The sequence below is a fragment of the Misgurnus anguillicaudatus genome, chromosome 17 (assembly GCF_027580225.2).
Source record: "Misgurnus anguillicaudatus chromosome 17, ASM2758022v2, whole genome shotgun sequence".
Lineage (NCBI taxonomy): Eukaryota > Metazoa > Chordata > Actinopteri > Cypriniformes > Cobitidae > Misgurnus > Misgurnus anguillicaudatus.
In genome coordinates this window covers 34,141,441-34,155,603 of record NC_073353.2, presented here as the reverse complement: position 1 = coordinate 34,155,603, position 14,163 = coordinate 34,141,441, and the positions used below count along the sequence as shown (strand labels likewise).

The window sequence follows — 14,163 nt, the reverse complement described above, 5'->3', positions numbered from 1 at the left end:
AAAATTATACTGGTATTAAATATGTTTAATGAACATTCTGCAGTTTATTTTAATATTTAATAATCAAATTCTAATCAAACCTAAATTTAATTAAATTAAGTAGGAGCAGTAATTTATTAATTTTTGACAATGATGTGCGTCATAAAAATCATAACAGGAGATTGTCACATAAGGTCAATGCACACACTCTTATTAATTCAAACTTTGATTTTTATGATGAAGGTTCATGAAAAAAACATCCATTATGAGAGTTATAATTTGACCTTAAAAGGGATAGTTCACCCAAAAATGAAAATGCTGTCAATAATTTACTCACTTTTATGTAGTTACGAACCCATATAAATTTATTTTATGTTCTGAATGAACACAAAGTAAGATATTTTGAGAAATGGACCCCATTCACTTCCATAGTAGGAAAAAAAGCTATGGAAGTAAGTGGGGTCCACGAACGGTTTGGTGACAAACATTTCTCAAATATCTTCCTTTGTGTTCATCAGAACAAAAATAATAATACGGGTTTGTAACAACATGAAAGTGAGTAAATGAAGACAGAAATTTCATTTTTGGGTGAACGATCCCTTTAAGAAATCAGCTGTAGAGAATTGCTGTCCCCTAGTGGCCTTGGGTGGTGCAGCAACTAAAAGTTTCAAAGCAACTTCAGACTTGTGGCTTTGAATTTATATATTTATGTTGAAACATATATATTTTATTTATTCTATAATTATTTAAAAAAAAACATTTCTAAATATAAACAAACAAAAAACATCATACCTTTTTATAATTATTTTTTAAATGATTTTTTCCCAGAATATTCCAACTAAAAAATTAGGTGTGTACTGCAAAATAGTAATGAATTATAATTATATTAGTTCAGTATTTTAGTTTAATGTGGAAAAAATAGTTTATGCAACAGGCTAGTTTCAGTAATTTTAGCCTAAATCATTAACTCAAATGCAAATGAATTGACGTTCGCAATGATAACACAAGATACCGTTTTGTGATGACTGAAATACTGCAGTGCCCCGGTAAAACACAACAAATTGATCATTTACACAAACGACACACGTGTGTAAACAAAATGCACACCCCCAAAGAAAACAGAAAGTTTCTAGATGAAACCTGAGTAGTGGGCGGCAATGCCGCGTCAGCTCAGCTGCCCAGCCTCCGACGCCACGCCGACAGATGTGCAAGATGTCCCAGCGCTCAACTTTTTACGTTTGTTTAATTTTGTGTTTGCAAACACTGAGTACCTTCATTTGGGTCGTTCGTGCAAACGAATCAAATGACGAAATTAAAATCGAGGTCACGTTTGTACCTGAAAACTGCACGCAGAAAGCCAAAAGAGGGGACATGTTGAACGCGCATTATGATGGATATCTTGCCAAGGATGGATCGAAGTTCTACTGCAGGTATGCACGCTTTTACAAACGAACTTTTGACTTATACACACAGAGATGCATACGATTTACTTTATATGACTTCTCATAAAGTTAACGATATAAACTCAAGACCCATAACACGAAGGGCGATAACTAACGGTTTAAAATCGTACTATATAGCGATTTTTTCCCTGCTGATCCCATATGAAACAACTTAGTTTACTATAGTAAATACTAAAGTACGTTATACTATGTAGTCAAACTTCTTGATAGTGCTAAACCTTACCAAAATATGCAACAGTATTTACTACTATTAATCAATTCACAAGTAAATACAACAACATACTACTACATAACATTGTAGTAATTAATTACTATAATATACTACTACCGTGTACAAATTACTTTAGTAAATAGGAAATTTACAATAGTGTTTAATGTAGGATGAACGACAAAACATTGACAGCCAATCAGAAATCTCAATCAGGCACTTCGAATTTAAAGGGCCAGCGCATTTGAAATCTGAAACTCGACTTTAGAATAAACATAATGTTATCTTTGGTTCATGTGGACGCTATATTATCTCTCTAGCATACATTCTTGGTGTTTATGGGCCTTAACGCTGTGTATTCGTTTTTATTCTCTATAGTCGTTCCACAAAAACTGGCCACCCACATTGGTTTGTGTTGGGCGTTGGAGCGGTTATTAAAGGTCTCGATTTAGGATTGAAGGAAATGTGTCCTGGTGAAAAGCGAAAAATTACGATTCCCCCTTCTCTGGCGTACGGCGCACAAGGCAAAGGTAAGTCTTGCCCCCTCAAACATGTGAAGTAGGGTTGGGTGGCTCCTTACCAGCGGTGGCGCTGTTTTTATCTTTACGCCCTGCTGAAACAACAATACAAAGTCTCAGATTTTACATTTATTTGTAGTTATTGATTATAATGGGAATTGTACTGGTTTTAATGGAAACTATAATGGGTATAAATGACTGGATTTTGCATAGAAAGCTAAAGTAACAGTGAAAAGTGTCCATGTCATTGTTATTCCCAACCGACAGAGGGCGCCATGACACTTGCGTTTGTAAAGTTGGACCAACATCCACTTCAGACTTTAAAGCATGGCACTTAATCCATGTTAATTTAATCAATTTTAACTGATTCAAAATACATGAGATTGTCAAAATCGTTGAATCATTATAATTACTATATAGTTAAAAACAATGTTGTGTATCACAACAAGGCCTTTACAGTGTATGCACATAAATAAATACTTGTATTCAAGTTTTAGAATAAGCACTTGGTCACTTGTATTACATGTGCTGTTGTCTTGTTAGAAAAGTCTCAAATAGTCACATTGGTAAGGTACTGTTTCATCATTAAAATTTGGTAACTTTTATTATAGGATAATTATTAATTCAATAGAATGTTGGGCATACCATTAATAATATGACATCATGGGCAATCCAGCTGTTTATTATAGATCACCCATTTGTTGATGATTTGTTGAACTGAGAGAACGCCCTTAAATCCACACTATATAAAGAAATTTTGTAATGTGTTAATGGTAAACATCTGATGGTTCTTAATAGTATTTGTGATGGAAATCATTAGAATTTCAGTTGTTTTTCAGCAGGGTTAACCAATAACAAAAAATATATATATTTTTAAATAAATACAATAATAAACTTATTTTAAACTTAATAAAATTAAAGAATTAGTCAATTTTCTTACAAAAATCCAGATAATTTACCCACCACCATGTCATCCAAAATGCTGTTGTCTTTATTTGTTCAGTCGAGAAGAAATTATGTTGTTTTATTTTGGGGGGGCATATCAGGATTTTTCTCATTTTAATGGACTTTAAAATTGTAGTATCAAAGGACTCTAAACGATCCCAAACGAGGCATAAGGGTCTTATCTAGTGAAACGATTGTTATTTTTGGCAAGAAAAATACAAAATATGCACTGTTAAACCACAACTTCTCTTTTTCCTCCGGCTGTGTGACGCGCCAGCGCGACCTCACGTAATTGTGTAGTGACGTCGAAAGGTCACATCACGTGTTACATATATGAAACGCTCATTTGTGGATCATTTTAAACAATAAACTGACACAAAGACGTATTACCTGAGGTCGTGCTGGCTCGTCACTCAGCTTGAGGAAGACGAGAAGTTGTGGTTTAAAAGTGCATATTTTTTCTTTTTCTTGTCAAAAATGACAATCGTTTCCCTAGATAACACCTTTATGCCTCTGTTCGGGATCGTTTTGAGTCCTTTGAAAATGCAATTTTAAACTGCATTAAGTGTTGGGGTCCATTAAAATGAGAAAAATCCTGGAATGTTTTCTTCAAAAAACATAATTTCTTCTCGACTGAACAAAAAAAGACATTAACAATTTGGATGACATGACGGTGAGTAAATTATCCTGTTTTTTTTTTTAGAAAATGGACTTATTCTTTAACTAAGTGTTTTCCCCCGTTTTCATTGCAAGAAAATGATTAACAGTTATATTTCTGTGACAAAATAGCTCCTGTACCACCCAATGCAACAGTGATCTTTGAGGTGGAGCTTTTGTACATAACCAGAGGACCACGCAGCATAGAAGCCTTCAAAGAAATTGACGTTGACAATGACAAGTTTCTCACGAAAGAGGAGGTAATCGAAATCAAATGATAATATGCATGCTAATAGTATGAGTTGCAGACATGAAATGTTAACATCCTAGTTGTAATTCATTTACAAGTAAATCTAGTTATTTATGCATAATTGGGGTTCTTGATTTACTTTATGGTTTTGTATTTACAGATTAAAACCTACTTGAAATTGGAAGCAAAGAAGTTGAACACACAGAAAGATGAATCCTATTTTGATGACGTTGTAGCAGATGTGTTCTATAAGAATGATCACGATGCGGACGGGACCTTATCCATAAACGAGTACAACGTTTATGAGCATGATGAACTATAAAATCTTATAATTGACACATTTTTATGCAGCTGGTGCACTGAACGTTCTGAGCAATGTCTTATGGGTGAGGTTAAGGATTCCACTGTAAAGAACACCACTAAATAAACTCTTAATAAAATTGTCTCAAATACTTATTTGACTATCATGCAAAATGGATGCACCTTTAAAAGATATGAAGAGATCCACTATAACATAATGAAGAAAAAGTTGCCAAAATTTTCCCTCTATACAGCCATGCTAATCTTGCTATGAACATTAAAGGGACACTCCACTTTTTTGTGAAAATATACTAATTTTTCAGCTCCCCTAGAGTTAAACATTTGATTTGTAAAGTTTTGGAGTCTATTCAGCTGATCTCCGGCTCTGGCGGTAGCACTTTTAGCATAGCTTAGCACAATCCATTGAATCTGATTAGACCATTGGCATCGCGCTGAGAGATAACCAAAGATTTTCTATATTTTTCCTATTTAAAATGCATCCTCCTGCAGCCATGTTATGGCAGCAAAGTCCTTTTTTCCTGCAAGAATGAAAGTATAGTTCCAAGCCATATCTGCCTAGAAAACATGACTTTTATTTTCTGTCAGTCTTAGTACACAATGTAACTACAAAAGAGTCAAGTTTTAAATAGGAAAAATATCCAAACTCTTTGTTTTATTTTTTAGCGCAATGCTAATCAGATTCAATGAATTATGCTTAGCTATGCTAAAAGTGCCAGCGCCAGACCCGGAGATCGGCTGAATGGATTCCAAAAAGGTAAGAGTCAAATGTCTAACTCTAGGGGCAAATGAGCATATTTTCATAAAAAGTGGAGTGTCCCTTTAAGATCGCTAGGTGGCACTCTAGTACAGCCATTTAGTTTTTAAAAACAAGATGTACATCTAGTCAGCTGTAACTTGCAGACAAATGTGGAAAAAAACATAGCCTGTCAGAAAAAAAGGTCTAGCCGTCACTGGGGCAGTCCCATTTAGTATATACACTTGGTACCGATATGAGGCACTAACATGAACTCTTTAGGTACTAGGAAGGAGTATTTTGAAAGTGTACCGCCCCAGTCACAGCTAGGGACCAATTTTTCTGACAGTGTTAGTGTAAGACTACTTTCTGGATGCAGTTTGGTGGGAAAAACTGTGTCATTTGCCCATTTCCTGGCACAGCTTATATAGAGGAACATTGTATGGTGAGAAAATGTCAGTGGTAATTATTAAAACAGCCAAACAACCAGAATTAAGTTTAAAAAAAATAAATAATAATAATGTACATTTAATCATGCAGACATTTTTAAGCAGATTCAACTCAAATCTTGGTTTTCCAAACCAAATGTGTGTAAGACTCCTCCGAGTTCCTAACTCCCTCCACATGCCAAAAGTGACGTAAACCATGTATGTGCCAAGACTCCAGACAATAAAGACAGAGGGGTTTGAAGACATTAAATGTAGCAAAAGTTTTACTTTCAGTGTAAATTGTATAACTTCATTACGTTTGTCAAACAAATCAAATTAATCATCAGCACATATTAACTTTGTCTTATCTGTGAAAGGTAAACCACTGTATGTCTTTACATTTTGGCTATTTTAGGACTCATTTATCTTTTTAAGTTTTGAAGTTAGGCTTTGATGAGCAGATGTCCATCCCTAAGGCTTAGTGATTACAGGTCTACCAGAGGGAGTATTGTTTGGAGACCACCAGCACAGTTTTCTGTAATACTTCACCCTTGTCCAGTTCCCATGGCTTGTCGTTTGAGTAAAAAGAAAAGAAAATGTTAGAGTTTAGCAATGTGAGCTTTATTACTTTTCATGTAATTCAGTACATCTGTATAAAATGTGGTGTCTGTCTTGTGACTTAACAGATCAGTCTCACAAAAGAACAATAAAAGGAGTTTTATAGTTGCATGAAACTTAACAGAGCTCTTTTGTCTGACACTAAAAGGCATTTACTATGTTCTGCATTATAGCTCAATGAAGAAGTCTTAGCACCAACAAATGCTGTCTTGTATGAAATCTGATGAAAAATCCTGACAATTTTCTGTGACTTACTCTGTTAAAAAGAGTCAGCTTTAAAACATTGCATTCAGAAACAAAATGCATTTTGAAGGCTGATCTAGTTCTCTCTGTGGAAAAAAGCAACAGGAGAAAGCCAGCTTCCTTTTGGGAATGTTGCCATGTCAGACTGCAAATGTGTTATGGCTGTACAAACATGCCCCGGGAGACCTGAGCTGACTTCAAATGTAGATAAAAAAAAGATGAATCAGACTCATTTGCAAAAAGCTGTAAGAGATGAAGTCCAAAAGAATCTCATTTAAAAAAGTTGAAGGCACATATTTTAGGGCAAACATATAAAAGGTAATCGGTAACAGATTACTATAAGGTTGTATCTGTTTACATTAGTAAATGCATTCATTAATATTGAACTAACAAGGAGCAATATACTGTAGTTTCTCTGCATTTTTTCATGTTAGGTAATGCCGATATAATTGTTTCTGTTAGTTAATTGTGAATTAAAGGAAAACACCACAGTTTTTCAATATTTTACTATTGTTGTTACTTAAACTTAGACTAATTAATACATACCTATCTTTTTTCAAGCATGCACTTAATCTTTGTACAGCGTGTCGTGAATGTGTTAGCATTTAGCCTAGCCCCATTCATTCCTTAGGATCCAAACAGGGATGAATTTAGAAGCCACCAAACACTTCCATGTTTTTTCCTATTTAGTGGCATAAAATTAAAACTAAAAATGAGAACTATATTGTATGGTGAAAGAGCACTTATAGCGTTTTTCCATTGCATAGTACGCCACGGTTTGATTTGGGACAGCTAACTTTTGTGAGCTTTTCCACTGGGTGCAGTACGTGTACACAATACTTTTTTAGCACCACCTCAGTTGGGGTTCGAAGTGACCCGAGCTGATACCAAAACGTGACGCGAAAACATTGCAGATCACTGATTGGTCTGAGAAAATCATCACTACCAGCGGCATCGCTATAATGTGAAAGATTAGTTTTACCTTAGTGCTAGCTTGTGCTGTCTCGAGCAAACATGTTGTCATCTGTGCTCTGCTATAAGTTCCCAAACTCCCTTTTAGCGATGAAAAACAACAAGGTTGAGAATCAGGAATTTTTTTTCAGACTTGCAGTTTGTGGCGGCACATTCACATTCGACGATGCCACGAGTGTTTGTACAGAAACTATCATGTGACATCTATTTGTGGTGGTCAATTTAAAGTTTGTGGTGGACTGAGAAATAAATAAATGTATGGAAATGTACAATGATGTTCTCACTTATGATGTCACAGCAGTAGGCAGCGAAAATATAACGACACGCCTATAATCCCTCCCACTCCGAAGTGTTACTAAACTCAATGGAAAAGCTAACCAAGCCAAAGTGAGGGGAGCTGACCCCAACCAAACCGTGGGGTACTATGCAATGGAAAAGCGGCATTAGTTTGCAGCACTTCGACCTCGGGCGCAGTAATATTGATGGAAGTTTGAGCGAGGAGGGAGTACTCAGGAGTGATGATGTTACTGCGCGCCGAGGTTGAAGTGCTGCAAACTACCGCAGACTATAAGCCGCACCGGAGTATAAGCCGTATCATTAAAAATCGCGTCATTAAGACGAAATAACATATATAAAAGTCACAGTGGACAATACGTCGCGTTTATTTCGAAAATTATTTCACAAAATCCAAGCCGAAGAACAGACATTTAATCTGGAAAGGCAAGTTATTCAACTAAACAATAGCAGACAGAACAGCAGGCTGAATAGATGTCTGTACATTAAAGTAATATTATCAGTTATTTAAATGATAAACCATAGCATACAGATCTTACCTGGAAGGTTATAGGCTAAATTAACCGAACAAGCCAACTAGCGTGAAGTACTCGTCAATCCACATTACTGAATCCATTAAATTACATAAATACAGAAGCAGCATATGGCGGACTTTCGTGGCTATAGACGGTAATGTTGTTTCTTGCCTCATAAATGTCAAAAATAATTCATACTGACTTACAAGGCACACCTGACTATAAGATGCAGCAACAGCCAAGTTATGAAAAAAACACGGCTTATAGACCGAAAAATACGGTAAGTGCTCTTCAGACATATAATATAGTTCTCGTTTTTATCAGCTTAAAAATCGCCATGTTTTATTTTGTGCCACCATACTTACTCGTGTAACTACTCATGTAACAGTCTTTAAATGGGGAAAACATGGAAGTGTTTGGTGGCTTCTAAATTCATCCCTGTTTGGATCCTAAGGAATGAATGGAACTAGGCTAAATGCTAACACATTCATGACACGCTGTACAAAGATTAAGTGGATGCATTGAAAAAAGATAGGTATGTATTTATTCATCTAAGTTGAGGTAAGAACATAGTAAAATATTGAAAACACTGTGGTGTTTTCCTTTAACTAATGTTAACAATTACACCTTTAGATTTTTATAACGTATTCGTAAATACTAAAATGACACAAATGCTGTACTGAAATATGACAAGTATTGCATTGTTAGTTCATGTTAGCTAATGCATTAACTAATGTTAACAAATACAATCTTACTGTAAAGTGTTACCATATAATCTTTTAAACTAAAGACATCACAAACAAAATGCAAACATAATATGAACATGTAATGTCACAACGAAAAAGGTTTATCACATCCGATGAACAACCAGAGGAACAGCAACACTTAACAGCACAAACAACATCTGCATAAAGTCAGGCCAAATTCCAATCTCAAGAGTTCACACACACTGCAAACTCCTCGAACAGCAAATGGCAATACCACAACACTGAGAGAAACATGTTTAATCCATTCAGAATTGATAGTGCACCATGTGTTTTTTGCTACCCAGTCTCACAAAGTTTCGTGATATAGTCACGTATTTTTTTGATTCTTTTTTCGTGCTATTATCACGAAATTTCGTGTTTTTTCGTAGTCGTATAACGAATTCCTGTTTTCGTGTGATTATCACGTATTGGTTACTCGACTGTTTTTTCCTATTTTTAAACCATTGTCGCTTCGGTTTAGGGTTAGATTTGGTGCTTGCATTAGAATGTCACTTAATATATTGATCTATACTATTTTTCCTGCTTTATTTTTTTATATGTCGCCTGGCGTTAGGGTTAGAGTTGGGTTTGGTTAGGGATGTCATTTTATGTAAATCTAACCCTAAACCGAAGCGACAATGGTAAGAAAATAGGACAAAACAGTCGAGTAACCAATACGTGATAATCACACGAAAACAGGAATTCGTTATACGACTACGAAAAAACACGAAATTTCGTGATAATAGCACGAAAAAAGAATAAAAAAATACGTGACTATATAACGAAATTTCGTGAGACTGGGCTGGTTTTTTAATTCACTGTTAACATTTTCACATTTTCATTTATCTACATGCTTTTGTTTTCCATGTACAACAACAACAACAACATGTAGGTGTTTGGTAGTTTACAAGTGTTTTATTTTTACACATGCAAGCCGTATATCAAGTCTGCACATCTCGGACCTGACAGGTCTGCAATTTATGGGGATGGCAGTATAAGAAACCTCATAAACACCCAGCAGATGCGTTTACATGGGAAGATGGCGAAAAGTTAGGAGGATCGGAATAAATACCATGTTTTGTTTTGCAGTGACTAATCTGTCTGGTCTCCTCGAACAGCGCTTTAAGCTATCGCTATTTTAAGAGGCTCTGAACAAAAGGAAATGACGTTGTTGTTTATTTATGCTCTTTTAGGATCAGTGCAGATGCAATGGATAATTTAGTAAGAAACAGACTTCCTCATGCCAAACGCAAGACCTCATTTCTTCCAACAAAAAACTGTTCAATTAGGAAGGCAATGTGGAGAACAGATCTGAGTACTGAGGTCATATGTATCCTATTCATCATTGCTTTAGCATTTCCCTTAACAACCCCCCAGACTACAACCAGTGCTCCACTTTTGCATTTTAAACAACAAAAATGTGAAGTCTGATGGCTTAAAATGCGTTAACATTCTTTAAAAAAAAAAAGGGAATAAAAACATATTTAGTGTATTGTGAACATTGAATAAAAGTACTGGAAGGAGTTTTTGAATAGATTTGTTTCTTTATTGAAAAAAAATGAATTTGTGCCAAGTACAGACAGTTTTGTGATAAACTCGAAACATGTGTCTTCTCTCAATTTTCCAATGGTTTCAATAACCAATGGTGCTTTTTATTGGAGGAGGAGGGGAACAACAGTACATATTCCCAGGATTAGGAATTAATCCTTTGATCCTTAGACACAGAAACATGTAACTTCTTGACAAACCATAGCAATCGCACTTCCTAAAGAATGCATAGTTGATGCAATGTAAATACGTGATTAACATTTGTCAAACAGGAATTTAATGCTGAAATGAGGATTGTGATAACTTCACTGTAGAAAAGAAAGGCATTCATACACGAAACGGCCGTGCAATAATAATAATAATAATGCTATGCTTGGCTGTGTAAAAGCGTTATAAATATCAACTTGCTTGGGGCCTTCTTTTATCGGCATCAATCAGCCGCATTAAAGTAATATATTTTGACACATTTTTTTTTAGGAATTAACTGTCTTTGCAGAGACCTGCGCAATGTTTAAGCATGATGAGCTATAATCAAAAACTCAAAGTTGTCAGAACAGTGTGACATCAGGCGCACTGACATCACTGAAATTTTGGAAAAGAGAAACTCCAATAAAACTCGCAAATGCGTATACTCCCCAACCCCAAGGGTTATTTATCACAGGCCATCATTGGCTATTATTGCTTTTGAACTTACAGCCCTGGAGTGATCAATCACACGCACCCCCGCTGCAACTAGACCATCCACACATTCCTGCAATGGAGTTATTGGTGGGGGGAGAGAAAGGGGCATGGCCTGCGTCGGAGGTGGATATTGGTTCGAGTCTTTTAGCAACATGCCTGTGACCCTTTTATAGCTCACGTGATCAAATAGCCTGCGCACGCATTTAGGCAACAGAAGTGGTGTTATTCCCCAGTGGTTCTAAGAAACTCAGAAAGTTTATTAAAACGGGTTCCCAGCATCAAAATGTCTGGTTGTTGCGTTTGGTTGCACTAATATAACATACTAATATATTGTATGTATATATGTATCTGGCCACTTTATATTTGGCCATCTGCTAACGCCTTTTATCCACTCCATTATAGTACATGGATCTGGTAGCTGTGTTGAAAAAGTTGATAAAGTCAAATAACTTTGTCTGTCTGTGTTGCTTCACTGCTGATTCTTGCCATACTTCCGTTGCCAAAATGCGTGGCATACGTTGCCATGTCATCATTGTGTACAAACAGTAAAAGGGTCTATAGGAACAAAATAAAAACTGTACAATCATAATAAATCACACTGGCAAAAAATGTACACTGGCAGAAAAAATTGTCAAAAAATGACTTCACTGGAGCAGTACCCTTTATAAAGGTCCTAATATGTATACATTAAGATAGCGATATGTATACATTTGGTACCAATATATACCACTGAGGTACTAATAAGTGCCTCTTAGATAGTAATATATGCACTTTTATCAGTACACTTTTTATCACTAATATGGACTTATTTCTGACAGTGAACAAAATTGTAAAAAAGCATGACATGGACAGATTTATCTCTGTATGTTGACGTTGCCATTACGGCTTAGTATACACTCTAAAAATTGCTAAAAAGTTATTTTTAAAAACCCACAGGGTTGTAATTTAACCCATGCTGGGTTGTTTCAATCCAAAATGCAGTTTTTTAACCCATCTTTGGGTTAATGTGAACCCAGCCGCTGAGCTCGTCTCTTTTTGACCCAATGCTGGGTTGAAAATAACCTAGTCTATTTTTAAGTGTGTTAATGGTCTCTCATTTCTCTCTCTGAATCTTTGTAGTCATTAGTCATGTGGTCATTTTAATTTTGGATTTGGCTATAACTAAAAAAGGCAATATTCAACTTGTATTCATGAGTTAAAAGAGAAAGCTTTGGAATCGCTTTCTTTAGGTGTTAAAGGCTTGTCTCTAGGAACTGCTTAAACTTGTAAGCTGAATTGGTAACTCTTTTTTAATAGTGCACTTTAGACATTTACTAATTAAAAGTAACTTTGCAACTACTTGTCAACTACCAATTATTAGAGCAGGGGTCTTCAACTCTTGTTCGAGGGCCAGATTTAAAAAAAAAAAAAATGATGCGGGCCAAACTTTTACCCCCATTTTTACCTTTTATATATTGTTTACTTTTATCTATTTTATATATATATATATATATATATATATATATATATATATATATATATATATATATATATATATACATACATATCATTTTTATATATGTGTTATAACGTATGTTGTTTTTGTTACTTTTTGTTATAGGTCATATATTAAAAACATGCATTTTCAAAAAAGATGCCCACATCTTCTTGTATCCAGTATTTGCCTTTTAATAACTGAAAACTCATTTTTTTATATTTTTTAAATATTTTTGAATTTTTTAAATATTTTAAAAACAATTGCAGTATAACATTACAAGAGCCAAATGTTAATAGTTCCACTATGAACCTTGCACAAAATAAGTGCAAGTGTAAATAATCAACATTATTTTTGTATTGCAATTATTTTGTTTATAACTGTTTAGCTTTCATAAATTGTTACGTTTCAGGTATTCACAACATACAGCCAGTTCTCTTCTAATGATTAAAATCATTTCTTTTTTAATATTTTAAAGATATATAGGCTAAACCACCTTTCCATTGGGCATTACAGTCGTAATGAAATTTCAGTTTTGTCGTAAATTCAACATGGGAAAGAAGCTCATTCCAGCGCAAAAGCCTTTAATCTATGAATATATTTACTTAATAATTTACTTATCAGTAATCAATTGTTTATAAAGGATTCAAGTGTTACTCATAAAGTTAAACTAAAACGAATTAATAATTTTTACCTTGCACACAGTGTTTTGACTGGAACACACGGAAATACATCACTTACAATCTGCATGTCACACGCAAACGGTGTAGCGCGGTGTAGGTGAACAAGTTGATTTATTTAATGCATCCAAAGCTCAAATTGGAAAAATTATGTGCCCGCCCCTTTTCGACTCTACTTCCAGTGTATTGGCCGTCATTTGTCATGTAAAGTAACCACGCTATTTTAATCTAGACAAAGATGACCGGCGGGCTGGATAAAGATGATTGAAGGGCCGCATCTGGCCCGCAGGCCACCAGTTGACTAGCCCTGTATGAGAGCATTGGTACATGTCAACTTACTAACCCTAAACCCTAAAGTTAGGAAACTCTCTATCATGATGTCTTTTAAAAAGACTTTGGAAATGAAGTCACACAATAAAGAATAAATCACAGTACACACTTTCTGTATAAGTCAAATAGAGGACTTTAAATTCAGAAAAGCTTTGTTTTTTCACAAGGTAAAAGTTTTCGTACAAATATATTTATATAAATATTTATATAAATAAGAATCCTTACGACAATTTAACTGACATTAAAGAGCAAGTATTATCCCATTCACAATTTTACATTTCCTTTGGTGTGTATTAGTACATGTTAACTATATGCAAAAGGTACAAGTCCCAATGAAATGATGACACAAGTTATCGTCTCCAACGTAAATCTCTTTTCTTGGACTACAACAAACACACGGATTGTAGAAAACGGTTTACTTCCTGGGCCTGTTGACGTAGACAAGACCGAAATTATAATAATTCCTTCCCGCTTGGACTCACAGCCTGTAAGTTAACTACTGAATCTTTCAAACATGGTAAGAAGCGTCACATTTCCGGCTGACCTCAGAGGTATTCAGA

The 14,163-nt window shown here is 35.1% G+C and overlaps 1 protein-coding gene and 1 long non-coding RNA gene across 2 annotated transcripts in view; one reads left to right on the top strand and one right to left on the bottom strand.

Annotated features, from left to right (window-relative positions):
- Positions 1–14,163, bottom strand: part of LOC129451665 (uncharacterized) — a 197,740-nt gene that overhangs the window by 134,281 nt on the left and 49,296 nt on the right. The window lies entirely within an intron of this gene.
- Positions 1,135–4,464, top strand: fkbp7 (FKBP prolyl isomerase 7). The gene is made up of 4 exons (XM_055215031.2): positions 1,135–1,409; positions 2,029–2,180; positions 3,903–4,030; positions 4,181–4,464. The coding sequence occupies exons 1-4, from the start codon at positions 1,183–1,185 to the stop codon at positions 4,340–4,342; spliced, it is 669 nt and encodes a 222-aa protein (XP_055071006.1). The 5' UTR covers positions 1,135–1,182; the 3' UTR covers positions 4,343–4,464.